The sequence below is a fragment of the Lethenteron reissneri genome, chromosome 49 (genome assembly GCF_015708825.2).
Source record: "Lethenteron reissneri isolate LAM-NWPU_2019-01 chromosome 49, ASM1570882v1, whole genome shotgun sequence".
Taxonomy (NCBI): Eukaryota; Metazoa; Chordata; class Hyperoartia; order Petromyzontiformes; family Petromyzontidae; genus Lethenteron; species Lethenteron reissneri.
The window spans coordinates 364227-384576 of NC_083827.1; the positions used below are offsets into that span (position 1 = coordinate 364227).

The window sequence follows — 20350 nt, forward strand, 5'->3', positions numbered from 1 at the left end:
TACACACACAGACATACACACAAACACATACACACACATACATACACACATGCATACAGACACACAGACATACACATAAACACATACACATGACCCGGCTTCGCCCGGGACTTGGATCCACCACGGCGGCAAAACCGACATACATACACACACAGACATACACACAAACACATACACACACATACATACACACATGCATACAGACACACAGACATACACATAAACACATACACATGACCCGGCTTCGCCCGGGACTTGGATCTACCACGCCCAGCCGCCTTTGTCTCCCAAGTGCCGATGTTAATACGCCACACCAGTTACTCGTTTGAGGCTGAGTGGACCTAGGGGAGGTTCAAATAATCGTCACCGGTGGTGGCCGTGAGCGGGAATGGAACTGGGTTCGCCGGGTTGGTAGCGCAGCGTAGCGTTAAGCACTACACCCACCGCTCCTCACACACCACACACGCACAGACACACACACAGACACACGCAGACACACACAGACAGACACAGACAGACACACACACACACAGACACACAGACAGCACGCTAAGCACTACACTACCGCTCCCCACACACCACACACACAGACACACACACAGACACACGCAGACACACACAGACAGACACAGACAGACACACACACGCACAGACACAGACAGCACGCTAAGCACTACACTACCGTTCCCCCTACACAACACACGCGCGCGCGTCCATAGGTACACATACACGCGCTTGCTGCAGACACACACGACTTTCAGGGTGCGTAAGGCAGTAAACGACTGAAATAATAAAGCGGCAATGCTGTGCGAGGAACGCCTTAGACCAGCAACACATTTGTGTAATGCGAGCGTAAACACACAAACACATACAAACACATACACACACATACATACACACACATACACACAAACACATACACACAGACATACACATACACACAAACACACACATACATGCACACAAACACATACACAATACACACACACATACATGCAGACACAGACAGACACATAACACACATACATACACACACATACACACACATACATAGACACACACATACATAGACACACACATACATACACACAAACACATGCACACACGTACATACACACATACATAGAGACACGCAGACATACACATAAAGACATAAAAAACCCACATACATACAGACACACATACACACAAACACATACATACACATACATACACACATACATAGAGACACACAGACATACACATAAACACAAACACACATACACATGACCCGGCTTCGCCCGGGACTTGGATCCACGATGCCCCGCCGCCTTTGTCTCCCCAGTGACGATGTTCACACACGACAGCAGTTACGCTTTTGAGGCTGAGTGGACCTAGGGGAGGGCCAGGTCCGTTTCAAATAATCGTCAGCGGTGGTGGGCGTGAGTTGGAATCGAACTGGGGTCGCTCAAGCAGCTTAATGACTGTTTGTACAAAGAACATATAAAGAATCGATTATAATAACCAGGCAAGAGTCCACATTATAGACTGCCAGTACACGCACTCAGCTTCATAAGCAGGCTAGAGTGTACATGATAGAGTGGCAGTACGCTCACCGAGCTTAATAAGCAGGCTACAGTGTACATGATAGACTGGCAGTACGCTCACCCAGCTTAATGAGTATTTGTACAGTGAACATTAAAGTAATCGATTGTTGGCGCGTTGGGTTTAAAAGTAATATTAATAGCACACATTGTGGTGGGGGTGTAGTGAAGAGTAGGAAAAACTTTGATGAATTTACCTCAGAGTGGCGTGGTGGGTGTCGAGGCCTAGTAGCGTGCAAAGCCTGCGGCCTCGCCTAAAATTGTCGGCTTGGAAGAGGCAGGGTACGGGTGGCGTTCCTTCCCCCCCCCTAGCGCTCCAACAATACTGTGTAATGGCTATTATTTAATTAAATACGGAGCTTATGAAAGTGGCGAAGGCGTGGCTAGCCGTTGGCAGGGGCAACCGCCGTCCAATGAAACTGCAGCCCTTGGCGAAGGCGTGGCTAGCCGTTGCCAGGTCCAATGAAAGCGGCGAAGGCGTGGCTAGCCGTTGCCAGGGGCAACCGCCGTCCAATGAAAGTGCGTATGGGCCAAAGTCCACACACACACACACAGACAGACAGACATGAACGATTTTATATATATAGATGGTGAGAAAAAGAAGACTTAAAATTCCCTGCAGTCATACAGCAGGTGTGGGCTCTCTGGGTTTGTCTTCCTCTAAGTGGCAGTGACAGCATGGAGGGGGATCAGAGGGTGAGAATAAACCGATGGTTGAGAACTCGGGGTGGGGGAGGGGGGGAGTGGCGCTCACGTTTTGGCCGTGACGTCCACGTACTGCCCAGGCCGAAAGTGGGCGGCGTAGAGCGGGGTTCCTGCAACAAGATGGGCATCGCAAAGCAGTGAGATTCAAGCCAGCGCTGGTGTCAATTATGGGTGCAGATGACAGTGTTGTTGAAGGTGCAGGTAATGAAGGTGGCAGTGCACGGTGATGGTGGCAGTCTTGGTGATGACCTGATAAGGACTGGTTCCGCTGCCTCCCCTCCCCACCCCAGTGATTCACTGAATCGTCACAATTCAATGCAAGAACCAGTTCTTTCTGATCTCATTCGTACTCATTGACAGGCATACCATGTTTACGCCCAGGATGCGTTCCTGAAAACCAGAACGTAAATTCAAAGTACAGCAAAAGTTCTGTTATTCGGCATCCGTGGGGAATGGAGGGTGCCGGTTAATCAAATGTGCCGGTTATTTGAGAGTTATACTTATAGTTCACCAAATTTTTTAATTACAAAAAACTCTTCAAGACTAAAACTAAGCCTACATTTTAACTATGATATAAGACATTTACAGAGGTACTCACCAATAAGTCGTAGAGCATTCTATAAGGTCTCACTCATTACACACAAAGTGGTTGCGACAAATTAATCATAATACGTTGGTGATCTCATCAAAGAGCATCAACCATCACACAAACTTCGGTAATCTTCGCAGCGGCTTTTGGATAACCATTGAACAAAGATGGTCACTGCATCGTGCGCTTTCAGACGTGCTTCTGCGGCCGTCTGGACTGCTCTTCCTTCCGATATTAGGAAGCCACTGGAGCTATGCATTGTTAAATCTAAATTCAAAACGAATTTCTTTATAACTGGTTTTTTTTGTTTAGTTTGTTGTCTTTCCCCCGCACCTCAGTTGAGCACGGTCGGCTTATGTATGGTGTGAAAGAAGTTGAATATACACACATTCCAAGTTGATTGTCGAAAAGCAGTGGGATAGTTTAAAGTACAGTATACAGTACTGTATATACAGTACAATGAAACAAATTTAGGTTAGGCAGTGCATATGGCATACACCCAGATCGCTCAAGTGTCACACTTATAACACTACACTTATTATATAACTTAAGACTACACTGTAAATAGTATACTCTACATTTACTGCCTCTCAGCTGCTTCTGAATGCACCTTGTGTTTGCAATTGAGACTGCTGCTAGCCCCACCATCTAGCAGCATCCTAAAGCTTCCGTAAACAACAGATCTCTGAGAAGCACATGACAAGATACCGGATGGATTTCGGAATTTTTCCGGATAAGTGAAGGAAGATTCGTATCACCGTCTATGACAGACACCGGTTAATAAACCATTTCGGGTGGCAAAGTGCTGGATAACAGAGCTTTTGCTGTACTTAAATCGAAGCAAAGAGATGGAATGGTGGATCGTAACGTGGCGCAGTACCTAAACTGAAGATGCTCAATAACCCATTGCACATCTATACTGTACAACCATCGGTGTGAACGTGTATATTATTCATATTTTAAAATATTACCTTGTCTATTATACTATATATTATTTATTTAACATATTAAAATAGTTTACACTTGTATAAACATAGTCGTCATAAATACGGTATGTGGGGAAAAAATATTGATACTGAACATGTGCCCGTAGAAGAGACGATAGCCAGTCAGTCAGGGATACTAACGCGTGGGCGCCAACTGGTGCCCAAATGTCGACGTGCAGTGTAAACAACGTCGGGGTCTTAACGGTAAAGCTTGTAAATCTCGAGTGCGTTCTGGCGAGGTACCACGGTACATAAAACGGGATTGGGTATCAGTAAGTTGAGTAGGTTAAAGCTAAAGTACGTACAGCGGGAGGACGTACATCGGGGTATTACTGGATGTAATTTCTTGATGGTTCAGGCGAGATGTTTGCTCCATAGCGGTGCTGATGGAGGTAGTGTTGCGATGTCTATTGTGATGGAACTATTTTTGGTGCTGATGTTCGTGGTGCTGACAGTGGCACAAGAGTGGTGATGATATCCACTATGGTTATAGTAGTTCCGGTCATAATGCTGGTGGTGATGAGGATGGTGGGGCTGATGATGGCACAATGGCACTCATATTTAGAGTGATATATATGGTGCTGATGCACTTGGTACTGATGGTGGTGCTGTCCATGGTTCTGGCGATGGTGCTATTGGCAGTGTTAATGGTTTAAGTCTTGCACTGCTGGGTATGAAGGCGCTGTCACCTGGCTTGACAAGGGCGTGCTTGGACACCTCAAAGACTGACACCTTCTGCTTGGGAGGAACTCCAGCCAGGCGACACCGCTCCAAGTGAACCCTCGAGTGCTGAGGCAGAACCATCATAATCATTATCATAATAATCAGCAATTAAATACATTGTTCATTATTTAATTAGGCAACAGTGCATGAGCAAGCCAGTAAGCAAGTGTGTGATACAGGTAGGAACAACAGTTCCACACTGCCCAACAGGGATTATTTGTCTGTCTGTCGTGCATAGCCACGCCGCCCTCGATTTGTATTTCATAGAGCGCTTCGGGCAGGCTCAGCACCACGTGACGCACCGCCCCACGCAGATTGCGCTGCGTGACACAGATTGCATGAATGCGCTGTCCAACCAAGTTCCTACCTGCCCACTCCGAAGGAACGTGTTTTAAGTAAGCATGTGAGCGAAGGAGCGAGTCACTGAGCGAGCAAGGTAGCTAGTCTGCAAGTCAGCAAGTGTGAGTGAGCGAATTACTGAATGAGGAAGTTAATAAGACAATCAGTGAGTGAGCAAGCAATTGAGTAAGCAAGCAAGTGACCAAGTCCGTTAACGCAGGCTGAGCAAGTGAGCGTAGGGGTAACCGAGTTATCAAGCTAGCGAGCAAGCAAACGAGCATATGGGTCAACCAGTGAGTGACGTACACTAAATGGAGAGACGTTTTTTCCGCCTACAAGGAGGACATCCGTTACACCGTCGTACTCCTCCTTGGAGAGGTGCTGCAGCACGTGGCAGTCCTGCACCTGTGCGGCATACAGAGGCATGAGTGGAGTGGGTGACCACATTAGCACTGGGGCCGACAGGCAGCTGGTGAGCGTGTGGATCCCACGGAACAGAGCGAGCTACACAAACCTGCAAGACGGTGACGGGTTGCTTTTCACCAGATTTGGTCCAGGCTGGCACGATGCCCAGTTTAACAGCAACAAGACCAACTCTCCGTGAGCCTGAACGCACACACCACCATGTTCAGCCATCACACAGCACACTCTTGGGGCAAGTACTGCGAGTGAGCACAGACATAATCCAAAAATCAAACAGCTGTTGGTTTGTAGATGCATACATGGGTTATGCATACTGGGCTATCCGACATGCATTTGAATTTTTGTTGGACAGAAAGATTTAAAATTACTTTCCAGGACACAAACTTAGCACTATCACTGCAGCGACTTCACTACAGTGTGACGTGTTGGCTCATTAGCTACCCAGATACTACAACAGATGAGCACCATTCTTGAATTGTGGATGAACACAATAGATGGGAGTTCCAAAGCTGAGAGTAAGAGCATATAATAATTCTAGATTTGAAGTTTTCGTGACTGCAAAGATTCATATTCTTAGGTTTTTTTCGGTAAAGTCACGTAGGTAAAAAATCTAAATTAATAAAAGTAAAATAAAAATAAAATAAAAATCACGACGTTTCGGAGATAACACAAGCTTCCACCTGAAGACGGAAGCTTGTGTTGCCTCCGAAACGTCGTGATTTTTATTTGATCTTTATTTTACTTTTATTAATTTTAATTTTTTACCTATGTGACTTTACCGAAAAAACCTAAGAATATAGCATATAATAAGATAACTGATGTACTGTCCCCCACATGGTAGTTTAAGTGAGTATGGATGACAGAAAACTGTCTTGACTTGGTCGGCCACATGGCCGACCAGCTCTGAACCAATTCCTCAACCACATCAATTCCATACACCCAGCCATCAAATTCACCATGGAGGTGGAAAAGGATGGCAAGCAACCATTCTTGGATGTTTTAATCCAAAAGAGACCTGATGGCTCAATGGGACACTGTCTACAGGAAAGCCACCCATACGGATGCCTACCTAAAACCTGACTCCCACCACCATCCATCCCAGAAAAATTCCCTCATCAAAACTCCACACCATAGAGCTCGATGTATTTCCGACAATCATCACCTCGCCAGTGAACTGGAACACGTACACCAAGCTCTCGAGACGAATGGATATTCAGACTACACAATCCGTAAAGTTATCACCTCAACCATTGGGAAAGAACCATCTGAGGACAAAATCAAAACCATCACCTTGCCATACATAGCAGAGGTCACCAAAACGATTTCCAAAATCATGAGCAAACACAAGATACAGGTTCGATTTAACACAGTACATAAAATTCGTGATCTGATCCCATTTGTGAAGGATGTGATCCCTGACATGCAATACCCTGGCGTCTACAAACTAAGCTGTATTTGCGGCAGTAGTTACATTGGGGAAACTAAGCGACATGTCTCGGACCGTGTTCGTGCACATAAATCAGACCTGGAACACGGTAGGACCAATACCTCGGCCGTGGCTGATCATTATTTTAATGCAGTGGGCTCACACGAAATAGATTTCTCTAAGACGAAGGTACTTTGCAAACCCACTGGCTATCAACAAAGATTCGTTCATGAAGCCATCCATATATACAAAGACACAATTTGAACCGAGAAGATGGGTAGAAACTAAGCAATCACTGGAGGAAGGACATTATCAACTAGTTTAAGTTATAACTGGCTATGTTTCCATTTTAGACCTGGCATCCCTATAATTTGTGGAAACCCACCACCAGCACCGTCGTTGCCCTCTACGAGTACCATCACTTACATTAACATTTGCTGCCCCGCCCATGCTGATGACACTTGAGCTACGCCCATTTCAAACCTCTATAAACAGTTTGCCTTTAGAGGCTAACCCCCTTTTCCTGATGATGACCGCTTGTGTTGCGATCGAAACATCATAGTTTTTTGTTATTTTCTTTGAACCTATTTACGTGACTTTACTGAAAGACAAGAAGAATAGGAAACTGTCTGTCTGGTAAAATAATGATTTGACATTAACAGAGGTATTAAGGAGTGAAATTCATAAAAAAAATGCCTGTAGTAGCAAAAGAAGAGTAACATGAAAGCAACGAAATAAACTAAACACGACACTTTTTCTATTATTTCACCAGGTAAGGCCCACATGAGCAGCACGTACCACATCCAATCAAATTATAGTGTGACTTGAGTAAATCAGTAAAAGCCTCAACCAAAAATTTCTGTTGGATTCTATCAAGCAGACTCAGGTACACAAATGCAGCTGGCCAACCGGTTGATGGACGAAAATGAGGAGACACAGAAGAGGTCTCCTTTTACATGACCTGTAATGCTCCACAACACGTAATGAAATTGTATTGGAAGCAAGGGTTTCACTTCAATGCAACAGCAATATAAATTAACAACAAAGAGAATGAAAGCCCATTCTTGGTAGCAGGCTGAATGAATGTGCAGTGCCAGGTCTCTGGGTCCCCGCGTGCCCCTGACCGGGCGTCCACGTGTGCCGGGACCATGGCTCATCCTTCAGGGGGTTGAGGCGCGCAGCCGTGAGCTCGGTAAATTCCTGCTTGATGTGGCGCCGCAGGAAGGCGTTGTTCTCCTCCGAGAGGTGCTCGTGCCACCACGTGTCCGAGGTGCTCCGTGACACGCAGCGCGCGCTCACCACACACCCGGCTCTGCACATGAGCAGCACACATCACGTCCAGTCAATCATCAGCCGCCCCGTATCTATTACTGCCGTTATCATTATCACCCTAATTAAATTACAATTATGTTGTTTGACCAAATAACCCAGAAAGTACCCTATGTTGTGGATTCTGTTAGTGTTATATTTACTCTTTGGTTCTTTCGGTAATGTCACGTAGGTATAAAATAAAATAAATCACGACGTTTCGATTGCAATACACCTGCTATGTATGGTAACATGATGGTTTTGATTGGCTTCTCAGGGGGTTGTTTCTCCATGGTTGGAGAAACAGCTTTGCGAATGTGGTCCGAGTACCCATTAATCTTGAGGGCCTGGTGTACGTGTTCCAGTTCACTGGCTAGGTGGTGTAGGTTGGAAATGCAGGGGGCTCGATGGTGTAGTGTTTTGATAAGGGAATTCTTCTGTGCCGGATGGTGGTGGGAATCAGGTTTCAGATAGGAATCTGTGTGGGTGGATTTCCTGTAGACAGAGTGTCCCAACGAGCCGTCTGGTCTCTTCTCAAACAAAACATCCAAACATACTCTGCAAACCTTCGGGCTGCTATCAAATGTTTGTTTATGAAGCCATCCAGATATATAAACAGACATAACTTCAACCAAGAAGATGGATACAAATTGAGCAATCATTGGAAGGATGTCATTACCCAGGTAAAACCCTAACTGCTTTATAGTGGTTGTTGTCTATCATATCGGCCGGGTACTAGTCTATTTTTACATGCCTTCTTTTAACTCACTCTGTCTGTTGATGTTGTCGTTGTTGTATCCTCAAATCTTGTAACTCAATTTTAACCCACTTGCCAATGTGGTCTCGGCTGCAAACTTGGTATGCTTATGTCATACTGATGACAATACTATATTCTATCATAAAAAATATATTTATATACATTCTTTTTTATATGTTACGTTTTGGCTTGGGTCTAATTGTCCATGGTCAACTGACGTTAACTGTAATTGGCCATGGTCCTTTACGTTATGGCAAGCTTCGGGGCCACTTCCTGGAGTCGTGGAGTTCTGCCATTACTAGTAAATTTCATACAAGCGTGTTTTAAAAAACTTTTTTTAAATATTACTTATTCCGAGTTAACTTCCCCCCTGCATCCCCAGCTCTCTCGGCCTCCCACTTCCAGCCCCGCCCACTTCTACCCCCCACCCAGCTTCACGTTCCCTCTCCTAGCGTCCACGCAGCGCTCCCCCTACCCCACACCCCCTTTCCCCCCCCTTGCCCCTCCCCCCCTTTCTTACCTATATAGCCTCTTACCACGGCAACTCTCTCCTACTTCAGAAAAAAAATATTGCTGTGGTTTTCCCACCTGATGATGATTGCTTGTGTTGCAATCGGAACGTCGTGAATTATTTTATTTTATACCTACGTGACTTTACCGAAAGAACCAAAGAGTATGGATTCCTGCAGTCACAAAAGCTTCAAATCTAGTGTTATATTTGTTAACATTTTGCATTTGGATAATCCCTTGAGCTGGAGTATCTAATTTCCAAGGGTTTCGTTAATTTATAAAACATCTAATTGTGACCGTATCTTAGGACGGTACATTAAAGAGTGAACGTATTTATTTTTTAGAGGCAGTCAGTTATAAGGAAGAAGGTAAAAGATCTCGAGCTTGGCCATAAACGTTCTTAAATGGCACTTTTCATGGCCGTTGCATTAGTTAAGTGGTTAACACATAAACAAAGACCAGCACCCCCCCCCCCCCCGTATAGCCTTTAACTGTTTAACAGACTGTTGGGTCAGTGATGTGAGCGAGTAGCACCTATGAAGGCCGGAACGACACACGAGGGGGTGGGTGGCCAGCACTACGCATGGCCGCCTTTGTCTCCCTAGTGGTGATGTTTACACACCGCTCCAGCTACTCATTTGAGGCTGAGTCGACTGAGGAGAGGCCCAGTACCGTTTCAAATAATCGTCACTGGTGGTAGCCGTGAGCGGGAATCAAATTCCAAATTCTGGTCGCTGGGTTTGTAGCGTGGCGTTCTAACCGCTGCACTACCGCTCGCCATTGCACTATGGCTCCTTGCACTGTGAACAAACAGAACATCAGGTTACCAACACATCTGGTTCAATAAGGGCACTGAAATAAATGAACTGTCATTCACGGGTTGAATGACTGGATGCCCAAGTGGTGTAAAAATGTTGAACTTCATTTTGGGGATTAATTCTAGATTTGAAGCTTTCGTGACTGCAAGGATTCATATTCTTAGTTTTTTTCGGTAAAGTCACGTAGGTAAAACATCAAAATTAATAAAAATAAAATAAAACAAAAATCACGACGTTTCGGAGGCAACACAAGTCTCCGTCATCAGGTGGGACCGTCACAGCCGGATTCGCTGCATCAAGTGAGGCAATGATTCAAGATGTAATCCCTTAAAAAGCAAGTTGAGGGGGAGGAGAGGGGGGGGGAGCTCATCAGAATGTGGTAGCCAATGAATGGAACATATCGGGAGGGAGGGGGGCGGGGCTCAAAGACGGCACGGAGTGCCAACGTACAACTGCATCGGGAGGGGCCAAAAGAATGCACGACGGCGTGGACGCGGTTGCTGCTGTACAACGCATCGGGAGGGGGAGGGGGGGCGGGGCCAAAAGAATGCACGACGGCATGGACGCGGTTGCTGCTGTACAACGCATCGGGAGGGGGAGGGGGGGCGGGGCCAAAGAATGGACGACGGCGTGAACGCGGTTGCTGTTGCACAACGCCAACGCATTGGACAGAGAGGGGGAGGGGAGGCCTGATACACATGATAGAAAAAGAACGAAAATGCCCATGTTTATACCAATGCTGGCTGAACAATGAAGAGAGTACTGTTAAACACTGGGGATGTTAACACTCGGTAAAGTAAAGTAAGATAGTGCCTGTCAGATAAGATGGTCCAAAAAAGTGTAATTAAGTCTTTTTTGCGTGGTTGATAACATCTTTCCAATGATTACTAAGTTTGTACCCATCATCACGGTTGAAATTATGTCTGTGTTTGTATATTTGTATGGCTTCGTGTACAAACCTTTGATGGTAGCCGGGAGGTTTGCAGAGAACCTTGGTCTCGGAAAAGACAATTTCATGAAAGCCCACCGAGTTGTAGCAATGATCGGCAACGGCCGAAGAATCAGTTCTGCCGTGTTTCAGATCTGACTTGTGCTCGCGGACACGATCAGAAACATGACGTTTCGTTTCTCCAATGTAGCAATCACCACAAATGCAACTCAATTTGTAGACTCCAGGATACTGTAAGTCAGGAACGACATCCTTCACAGATGGAATCAGAGCACGTATTTTATGCACTGTATTGAATCGGACTTGGATCTTATGTTTGTTTAGAATTTTGGAGATCTTTTTGGTCACGCCTGCTATGTATGGTAACGTGATAGTTTTGGTCTCTATGGTTAAGGACATGGTACTATCCCCTGATGACATCCTCGTCAGCTTTGATGTAGTATCTTTGTTTACCAAAGTCCCAGTACCGGACACCCTAACAATAATTGAGGACTTAGTCCAACATGGATTGAATTCTGATGCACCTGCGCTGGTTAGGCATTGCCTCACCAACACCTATTTTACCTGGAATGGCACCTTCTACAAACAGAATGGGGGTACCCCTATGGGCTCCCCCTTGTCACCAGTTATAGCCAACATGTTCATGGAAAAGTTTGAATCAGACGCCATTCAGACATCCACCCTGCGTCCTTCCCTGTGGAAGAGGTATGTGGATGACACTTTCGTCATCTGGCCACATGGCCTCCCAGCATTGAACCACTTCTTGGACCACATCAATTCTAGACACCCATCCATCAGATTCACCATGGAAGTGGAGAAAGACGGTAAACTACCATTCTTGGATATTCTGTTTGAGAGGAGGCCTGACGGATCTTTGGGACATTCTGTCTACAGGAAAGCCACCCACACAGATTCCTACTTGAAACCGGATTCCCACCACCACCCATCTCAAAAGAATTCTCTCATCAAAACGCTATACCACAGAGCCCATGGCATTTCTGACCAACACCACCTGACCGGTGAATTAAGACATGTACATCGGACCCTCAGGATGAACGGATACTCTGACCGTACTATCCGCCAAGCTGTCTCTCCCACCACACAGGAACAGCCACATGAAACTCCGACCAAAACTATCACGTTACCATACATAGCAGGCGTGACCAAAAAGATCTCCAAAATTCTAAACAAACATAAGATCCAAGTCCGATTCAGTACAGTGCATAAAATACGTGATCTGATTCCATCTGTGAAGGATGTCGTTCCTGACTTACAGTATCCTGGAGTCTACAAATTGAGTTGCATTTGTGGTGATTGCTACATTGGAGAAACGAAACGTCATGTTTCTGATCGTGTCCGCGAGCACAAGTCAGATCTGAAACACGGCAGAACTGATTCTTCGGCCGTTGCCGATCATTGCTACAACTCGGTGGGCTCTCATGAAATTGTCTTTTCCGAGACCAAGGTTCTCTGCAAACCTCCCGGCTACCATCAAAGGTTTGTACACGAAGCCATACAAATATACAAACACAGACATAATTTCAACCGTGATGATGGGTACAAACTTAGTAATCATTGGAAAGATGTTATCAACCACGCAAAAAAGACTTAATTACACTTTTTTGGACCATCGTATCTGACAGGCACTATCTTAGTTTACTTTACCGAGTGTTAACATCCCCAGTGTTTAACAGTACTCTCTTCATTGTTCAGCCAGCATTGGTATAAACATGGGCATTTTCGTTCTTTTTCTATCATGTGTATCAGGCCTCCCCTCCCCCTCTCTGTCCAATGCGTTGGCGTTGTGCAACAGCAACCGCGTCCCTGTCGTCGTGCATTCTTTTGGCCCCGCCCCCCTCCCCCTCTCGATGCGTTGTACGTTGGCACTCCGTGCCGTCTTTGAGCTCCGCCCCCCTCCCTCCCGATACGTTCCATTCATTGGCTACCATATTCTGATGAGCTCCCCCCCCCCTCTCCTCCCCCTCAACTTGCTTTTTAAGGGATTACATCTTGAATCATTGCCTCACTTGATGCAGCTAATCCGGCTGTGACGGTCCCACCTGATGACGGAGACTTGTGTTGCCTCCGAAACGTCGTGATTTTTCTTCTTCTTGGTTCTTTCGGTAAAGTCACGTATATATCACTTATATATATGCTCCAAGCTCGTGTGCTGTTTCATTCAGACTCTGTCGCCTCGACGGACCTGGTTTTCACCTGAGGACGGCTGCTTGCGTTGTGGCCGAAACGTCGTGAGAATTGTTTTATTATGTTTTATTATTTTATTACTTCCCTTCTACGTGACTTTACCGAAAGAACCAAGAAGATGAATCCCTGCAGTCACGAAAGCTTTAAATCGAAAGTCGTGATTTTTGTTTTATTTTTATTAATTTTGATGTTTTACCTACGTGACTTTACCGAAAAAACCTAAGAATATTCATTTTGGGGGTTTGCAACAGATTACAAATTGATGCCGAGATTTGATATCCATTCAACTGCTTCAGGCGTAGCCGCGTGGATTTGTTTCAGATCGCCGTTGAATGAACCGATTGGGCAGTCATTCACGAGATGTTGCACGGTCTGAGATGTCGCACCACCTCAGTTACAAACTGGACTCTCGTTAATTTTCCATTTATAAAGAAAGTCTCCCAAACATCTTCCATGGAGTGTCCGGATCTGATTCAAGGAGGATCAGATCTTCCTCGGTAGGTCAGGATTGTGGGGTCGCTGGCGAATTTAAGTGAAAACTACTTTTCTACAAAACACATGAATCATGCCCGCCTGTAAGGCCCCGCGAGTACACAGTACGTACTGTATACTAACACGAAGTCTCGGGTCGGATGCGACCGCGGGCCACAGGTTCCCTCCAACCCTGGTGACGCGGGACCTCACGGTGGTGGCATCTCCATGTAGCAAGCGCCTCCCAGGATTAAAATAGCTTAATCGGATTTCTCCAGAATAAAGATGCTGATTAAAGGCGACGGCGTGTAGGGTTTGCGCGGCTACAGCAACATTCCCACGCGTACATCGATCATAAAGGACGTTTAGCGGAATTCGGATCAAAGGACCTTTACAACTTTGCCGAATGAGGCTGAGTTTACATGTCAACGTGTACATCTGGAGTGGATCGTTCATATCCGAGTACCACTTTGTGGAAAAATATACAGTGACTGTCGTGTGGATAGACTTCACCCCAGACACAGGAATGTGGAATTTCCACCACTGGCTTAAGCTCAGGAGTGAGGCGTCGCGAGTTGTCCGGGCGCGAGCGGGTCTCTTACCCGAGCCACGTGGCGGGCGAGAGGAGCGGGCGCTGAACAGCCGCGGGGCAGCAGGGGCCACCGAGTGAGAGAGAGGAGAAGGAGCAGGAGAGAGAGGAGCGGGATGAGGAGCGCGAGAGCAGCGGGGCACGCGACCCCAGCGTGCACAGCAGCCTGGGCGCCGCCATCCCTCCTGGTCGTTGTGCAACGCGAGCCTGATCCGGCCGGAAACTGTGCACGGCCTGGGTTCTGGGCGAAAAAAGGTTCCGCCCTGCTCATTGGCGCCAGAGCAAGTTTTAATCTAATGATCAGATGTTTTTGGGCATGGCGGCAGCAACAACATGGTCAGGAGCTGGATAGATCCCAATTTCGAGGTCTGCTAGCCACGAGAGGTTTTCAGCAGCCAGTGCGTGTATTTTGCTATTTCGTAGTTGAAGCACAGACTCGCGTGCAGTGGTTTACGATTATATGACCCATAGTTTGGGATGCATGGACACAATCGCACGACTGTGGCTTGTCTTTAAGTGTTCCATTTATGAAGGAGATGTGAACATCGGCCCGTTGATGTTCTGATGCGGTTTATAGACAAACCAATCAATATCTTCGAGGAATGTCAAAGCGATCGGGTGAGATGTTGGGTCTCGAATGAGGTGTTTATTCTGGGTGGCCGCGTTGTTCCACTGTTCGCCAGCAGCAGCAGCGTTGCTCCGGATCTGGGTGAGATTCTAGGATGGTGACGGCAGCAGCGATCCCAACTGGGGATCGGGATTTGAGTCGGAGGTGTGGTACATTGAGGTCATGGTTGACTGTGGGTAGGTCGTCACTGGCTCCAGAACATAACGCTGCCATCCCAAAAATCGAATAGAATGAGTCGCCTCCTCGCAAACCTCGAACCTCACACGATTCAACTCGAGATCATTCAATTGGCACTCACATGCCTCTCAGACCTCGCAGCTTGCGCCTTGCCCATCGAACAAAGACGGCCACTGCATCGTGAGGCGCTTTCAGATGCGCTGCTGCTTCTGCGGCCGTCTGGAACGCTCTTCCTTCCGATATGAGGAAGCCGCTGGGAGCTACGCTGCACTTTTAAATCATCATCGAGATTGACAAACTTATTCATTTAGAACTGCTTTTTGTGTTTAGTTCTTTTTTGTCGTTTCCACGCACCTCCGATTATCTTAGTTGGCTACGTACGGTGCGAAAGAAGTTCAACATTACGGCACAGCACTTCCTGTATATCCCCAGGCGCGTGTTTCCGATTTGGACGTCTGTGACAAAGAGCTTCCTAGCTCATCGGATTCCTCGCGCAGGAGAAATACAGATTCCGATTTGAATCGCGCGCTACGAACGATTCCCTCCGCGGCCAGCAGCCAATGGACTGGCGCGGCCAGCAGCCATTGGACTGGCGCGGCCAGCAGCCATTGGACTGGCGCGGCCAGCAGCCATTGGACTGGCGCGGCCAGCAGCCAATGGACTGGCGCGGCCAGCAGCCATTGGACTGGCGCGGCCAGCAGCCATGGACTGGCGCGGCCAGCAGCCATTGGACTGGCGCGGCCAGCAGCCATTGGACTGGCGCGGCCAGCAGCCATTGGACTGGCGCGGCCAGCAGCCAATGGACTGGCGCGGCCAGCAGCCATTGGACTGGCGCGGCCAGCAGCCAATGGACTGGCGCGGCCAGCAGCCATTGGACTGGCGCGGCCAGCAGCCATTGGACTGGCGCGGCCAGCAGCCATTGGACTGGCGCGGCCAGCAGCCATTGGACTGGCGCGGCCAGCAGCCATTGGACTGGCGCGGCCAGCAGCCATTGGACTGGCGCGGCCAGCAGCCATTGGACTGGCGCGGCCAGCAGCCATTGGACTGGCGCGGCCAGCAGCCATTGGACTGGCGCGGCCAGCAGCCATTGGACTGGCGCGGCCAGCAGCCATTGGACTGGCGCGGCCAGCAGCCATTGGACTGGCGCGGCCAGCAGCCATTGGACTGGCGCGGCCAGCAGCCATTGGACTGGCGCGGCCAGCAGCCAATGGACTGGCGCGGCCAGCAGCCATTGGACTGGCGCGGCCAGCAGCCATTGGACTGGCGCGGCCAGCAGCCATGGACTGGCGCGGCCAGCAGCCAATGGACTGGCGCGGCCAGCAGCCATGGACTGGCGCGGCCAGCAGCCATTGGACTGGCGCGGCCAGCAGCCAATTGGACTGGCGCGGCCAGCAAGCCATGGACTGGCGCGGCCAGCAGCCATTGGACTGGCGCGGCCAGCAGCCATTGGACTGGCGCGGCCAGCAGCCATTGGACTGGCGCGGCCAGCAGCCATTGGACTGGCGCGGCCAGCAGCCATTGGACTGGCGCGGCCAGCAGCCATTGGACTGGCGCGGCCAGCAGCCATTGGACTGGCGCGGCCAGCAGCCATTGGACTGGCGCGGCCAGCAGCCAATTGGACTGGCGCGGCCAGCAGCCATTGGACTGGCGCGGCCAGCAGCCATTGGACTGGCGCGGCCAGCAGCCATGGACTGGCGCGGCCAGCAGCCATTGGACTGGCGCGGCCAGCAGCAATGGACTGGCGCGGCCAGCAGCCATTGGACTGGCGCGGCCAGCGCCATGGACTGGCGCGGCCAGCAGCCAATGGACTGGCGCGGCCAGCAGCCATTGGACTGGCGCGGCCAGCAGCCATTGGACTGGCGCGGCCAGCAGCCAATGGACTGGCGCGGCCAGCAGCCATTGGACTGGCGCGGCCAGCAGCCATTGGACTGGCGCGGCCAGCAGCCATTGGACTGGCGCGGCCAGCAGCCAATGGACTGCGCGGCCAGCAGCCATTGGACTGGCGCGGCCAGCAAGCCCATTGGATGGCGCGGCCAGCAGCCATTGGACTTGGCGCGGCCAGCAAGCCATTGGACTGGCGCGGCCAGCAGCCAATTGGACTGGCGCGGCCAGCAGCCATTGGACTGGCGCGGCCAGCAGCCATTGGACTGGCGCGGCCAGCAGCCATTGGACTGGCGCGGCCAGCAGCCAATGGACTGGCGCGGCCAGCAGCCATTGGACTGGCGCGGCCAGCAGCCAATGGACTGGCGCGGCCAGCAGCCAATTGGACTGGCGCGGCCAGCAGCCATTGGACTGGCGCGGCCAGCAGCCAATTGGACTGGCGCGGCCAGCAGCCAATTGGACTGGCGCGGCCAGCAGCCATGGACTGGCGCGGCCCAGCAGCCATTGGACTGGCGCGGCCAGCAGCCATTGGACTGGCGCGGCCAGCAGCCAATTGGACTGGCGCGGCCAGCAGCCATTGGACTGGCGCGGCCAGCAGCCATTGGACTGGCGCGGCCAGCAGCCATGGACTGGCGCGGCCAGCAGCCATTGGACTGGCGCGGCCAGCAGCCAATGGACTGGCGCGGCCAGCAGCCAATTGGACTGGCGCGGCCAGCAGCCAATTGGACTGGCGCGGCCAGCAGCCATTGGACTGGCGCGGCCAGCAGCCATTGGACTGGCGCGGCCAGCAGCCAATTGGACTGGCGCGGCCAGCAGCCATTGGACTGGCGCGGCCAGCAGCCATTGGACTGGCGCGGCCAGCAGCCATTGGACTGGCGCGGCCAGCAGCCATTGGACTGGCGCGGCCAGCAGCCAATTGGACTGGCGCGGCCAGCAGCCATTGGACTGGCGCGGCCAGCCAGCCATTGGACTGGCGCGGCCAGCAGCCATTGGACTGGCGCGGCCAGCAGCCATTGGACTGGCGCGGCCAGCAGCCATTGGACTGGCGCGGCCAGCAGCCATTGGACTGGCGCGGCCAGCAGCCATTGGACTGGCGCGGCCAGCAGCCATTGGACTGGCGCGGCCAGCAGCCAATGGACTGGCGCGGCCAGCAGCCATTGGACTGGCGCGGCCAGCAGCCACTGGACTGACGCGGCCAGCAGCCATGGACTGGCGCGGCCAGCAGCCAATGGACTGGCGCGGCCAGCAGCCATTGGACTGGCGCGGCCAGCAGCCAATGGACTGGCGCGGCCAGCAGCCATTGGACTGGCGCGGCCAGCAGCCAATGGACTGGCGCGGCCAGCAGCCATTGGACTGGCGCGGCCAGCAGCCATTGGACTGGCGCGGCCAGCAGCCAATTGGACTGGCGCGGCCAGCAGCCATTGGACTGGCGCGGCCAGCAGCCAATGGACTGGCGCGGCCAGCAGCCATTGGACTGGCGCGGCCAGCAGCCATTGGACTGGCGCGGCCAGCAGCCATTGGACTGGCGCGGCCAGCAGCCATTGGACTGGCGCGGCCAGCAGCCATTGGACTGGCGCGGCCAGCAGCCAATGGACTGGCGCGGCCAGCAGCCATTGGACTGGCGCGGCCAGCAGCCAATGGACTGGCGCGGCCAGCAGCCAATGGACTGGCGCGGCCAGCAGCCATTGGACTGGCGCGGCCAGCAGCCAATTGGACTGGCGCGGCCAGCAGCCATTGGACTGGCGCGGCCAGCAGCCAATTGGACTGCGCGGCCAGCAGCCATTGGACTGGCGCGGCCAGCAGCCAATGGACTGGCGCGGCCAGCAGCCATTGGACTGGCGCGGCCAGCAGCCATTGGACTGGCGCGGCCAGCAGCCATTGGACTGGCGCGGCCAGCAGCCATTGGACTGGCGCGGCCAGCAGCCAATGGACTGGCGCGGCCAGCAGCCAATGGACTGGCGCGGCCAGCAGCCAATGGACTGGCGCGGCCAGCAGCCATTGGACTGGCGCGGCCAGCAGCCATTGGACTGGCGCGGCCAGCAGCCAATGGACTGGCGCGGCCAGCAGCCAATGGAGTGGCGCGGCCAGCAGCCAATGGACTGGCGCGGCCAGCAGCCATTGGACTGGCGCGGCCAGCAGCCATTGGACTGGCGCGGCCAGCAGCCAATGGACTGGCGCGGCCAGCAGCCATTGGACTGGCGCGGCCAGCAGCCATTGGACTGGCGCGGCCAGCAGCCATTGGACTGACGCGGCCAGCAGCCAATGGACTGGCGCGGCCAGCAGCCATTGGACTGGCGCGGCCAGCAGCCATTGGACTGGCGCGGCCAGCAGCCAATGGAGTGGCGCGTCTCTCCGCGCAAGGCGCCTCCCATTGGGCGATGTGACGAGGCGGGGCAGGCCCGCAAGGCAGCCAATAGGAGGCGCGTTCTCGTACGGCTCCGTTTGAAGATTGTGGCGGTCGCGGGCGAGTGGGAGCCCCGTTTGGTTTTAAAGAATTTGTGTTTTTTATATCGAAACTTCACCTCGGTTAAGGATATTAGCGAGCGGAGGGGCTTGAACAAAGCGGGAACGCCTGCAGCAAGGTAATCTTGCGATGTTTCTTTTCACCTCAGCTGCCGTCATCGGGTTGCGTGAGTTTGTGTGGGGCAACCTGCCGCCGCACCAGACTAGTTAGGCCTGGCCGCTGAAGTTTATTCGGCTTCACTCTCGATGCAGATATCCGCTCACCTCGATGTTGTTTGTGCATCTTTACATTCATCCGTGCAGTAGGTATAAGTGTGGCGGTGTTCATACGTGCCATTGTAAACTAATGAGCTCAAAAGCCCGTTCTGACTCGTCATGGGAATGTGGAATGGACATCACTGGCTCAGGGCTGCGAGCAGGAGATGAGCGTCTTCTCACACTCGCGTTTACTTGGGGAAACAACTTTGACCTTTTACAAAGGCGAGGCTCAAGGTGAGAGGTTGTGTTGGAGAGGTTCACGTTGAGGGGAATTGTTCAAACATTAAAATAAATACTCTTGGGTTCTTTCGGTAAAGTCACGTAGGTAGAAACAAATAATAAAATTAACTATTCTAAAATAAGGTGAAGTATGGTCCGACAATGCGAGGGGAGTCCTTCACGAGCAATGGATTGGTAAAATGTGTTGAATTATACATTATATTGTGATGATACTGATAGCATACACTGTAATGTGTATACGACTGATAACATCAGTAGTAGCTACAGTGGTTTGTGGAATCTACACCAATGGCCGAGTGCTCCCGAAGGATTTTTATTTTAC

At 50.9% G+C, this 20350-nt stretch overlaps 2 protein-coding genes across 21 annotated transcripts in view; one reads left to right on the forward strand and one right to left on the reverse strand.

Moving 5' to 3' along the window:
* The window catches only part of MRPL3 (mitochondrial ribosomal protein L3), a 35157-nt gene extending 20557 nt beyond the window's left edge, over nucleotides 1–14600 (reverse strand). For all 15 annotated transcript variants that reach the window (XM_061572060.1, XM_061572067.1, XM_061572071.1 and 12 more), the window contains exons 1-6: nucleotides 14395–14600; nucleotides 7899–8086; nucleotides 5440–5531; nucleotides 5232–5330; nucleotides 4553–4652; nucleotides 2338–2398 (exon numbers count right to left, since the gene is read on the reverse strand). In XM_061572060.1, the coding sequence (XP_061428044.1) occupies nucleotides 2338–2398; nucleotides 4553–4652; nucleotides 5232–5330; nucleotides 5440–5531; nucleotides 7899–8086; nucleotides 14395–14561 (707 nt within the window). In that variant the 5' untranslated portion in view covers nucleotides 14562–14600. The remainder of the gene's footprint in view (nucleotides 1–2337; nucleotides 2399–4552; nucleotides 4653–5231; nucleotides 5331–5439; nucleotides 5532–7898; nucleotides 8087–14394) is intronic.
* A 4916-nt stretch (nucleotides 14601–19516) lies between these two features.
* Nucleotides 19517–20350, forward strand: part of CEP192 (centrosomal protein 192) — a 126574-nt gene continuing 125740 nt past the window's right edge. For all 6 annotated transcript variants that reach the window (XR_009756626.1, XR_009756628.1, XR_009756627.1 and 3 more), the window contains exon 1: nucleotides 19517–19649. The gene's annotated coding sequence lies outside the window, so the exon portion shown is untranslated. The remainder of the gene's footprint in view (nucleotides 19650–20350) is intronic.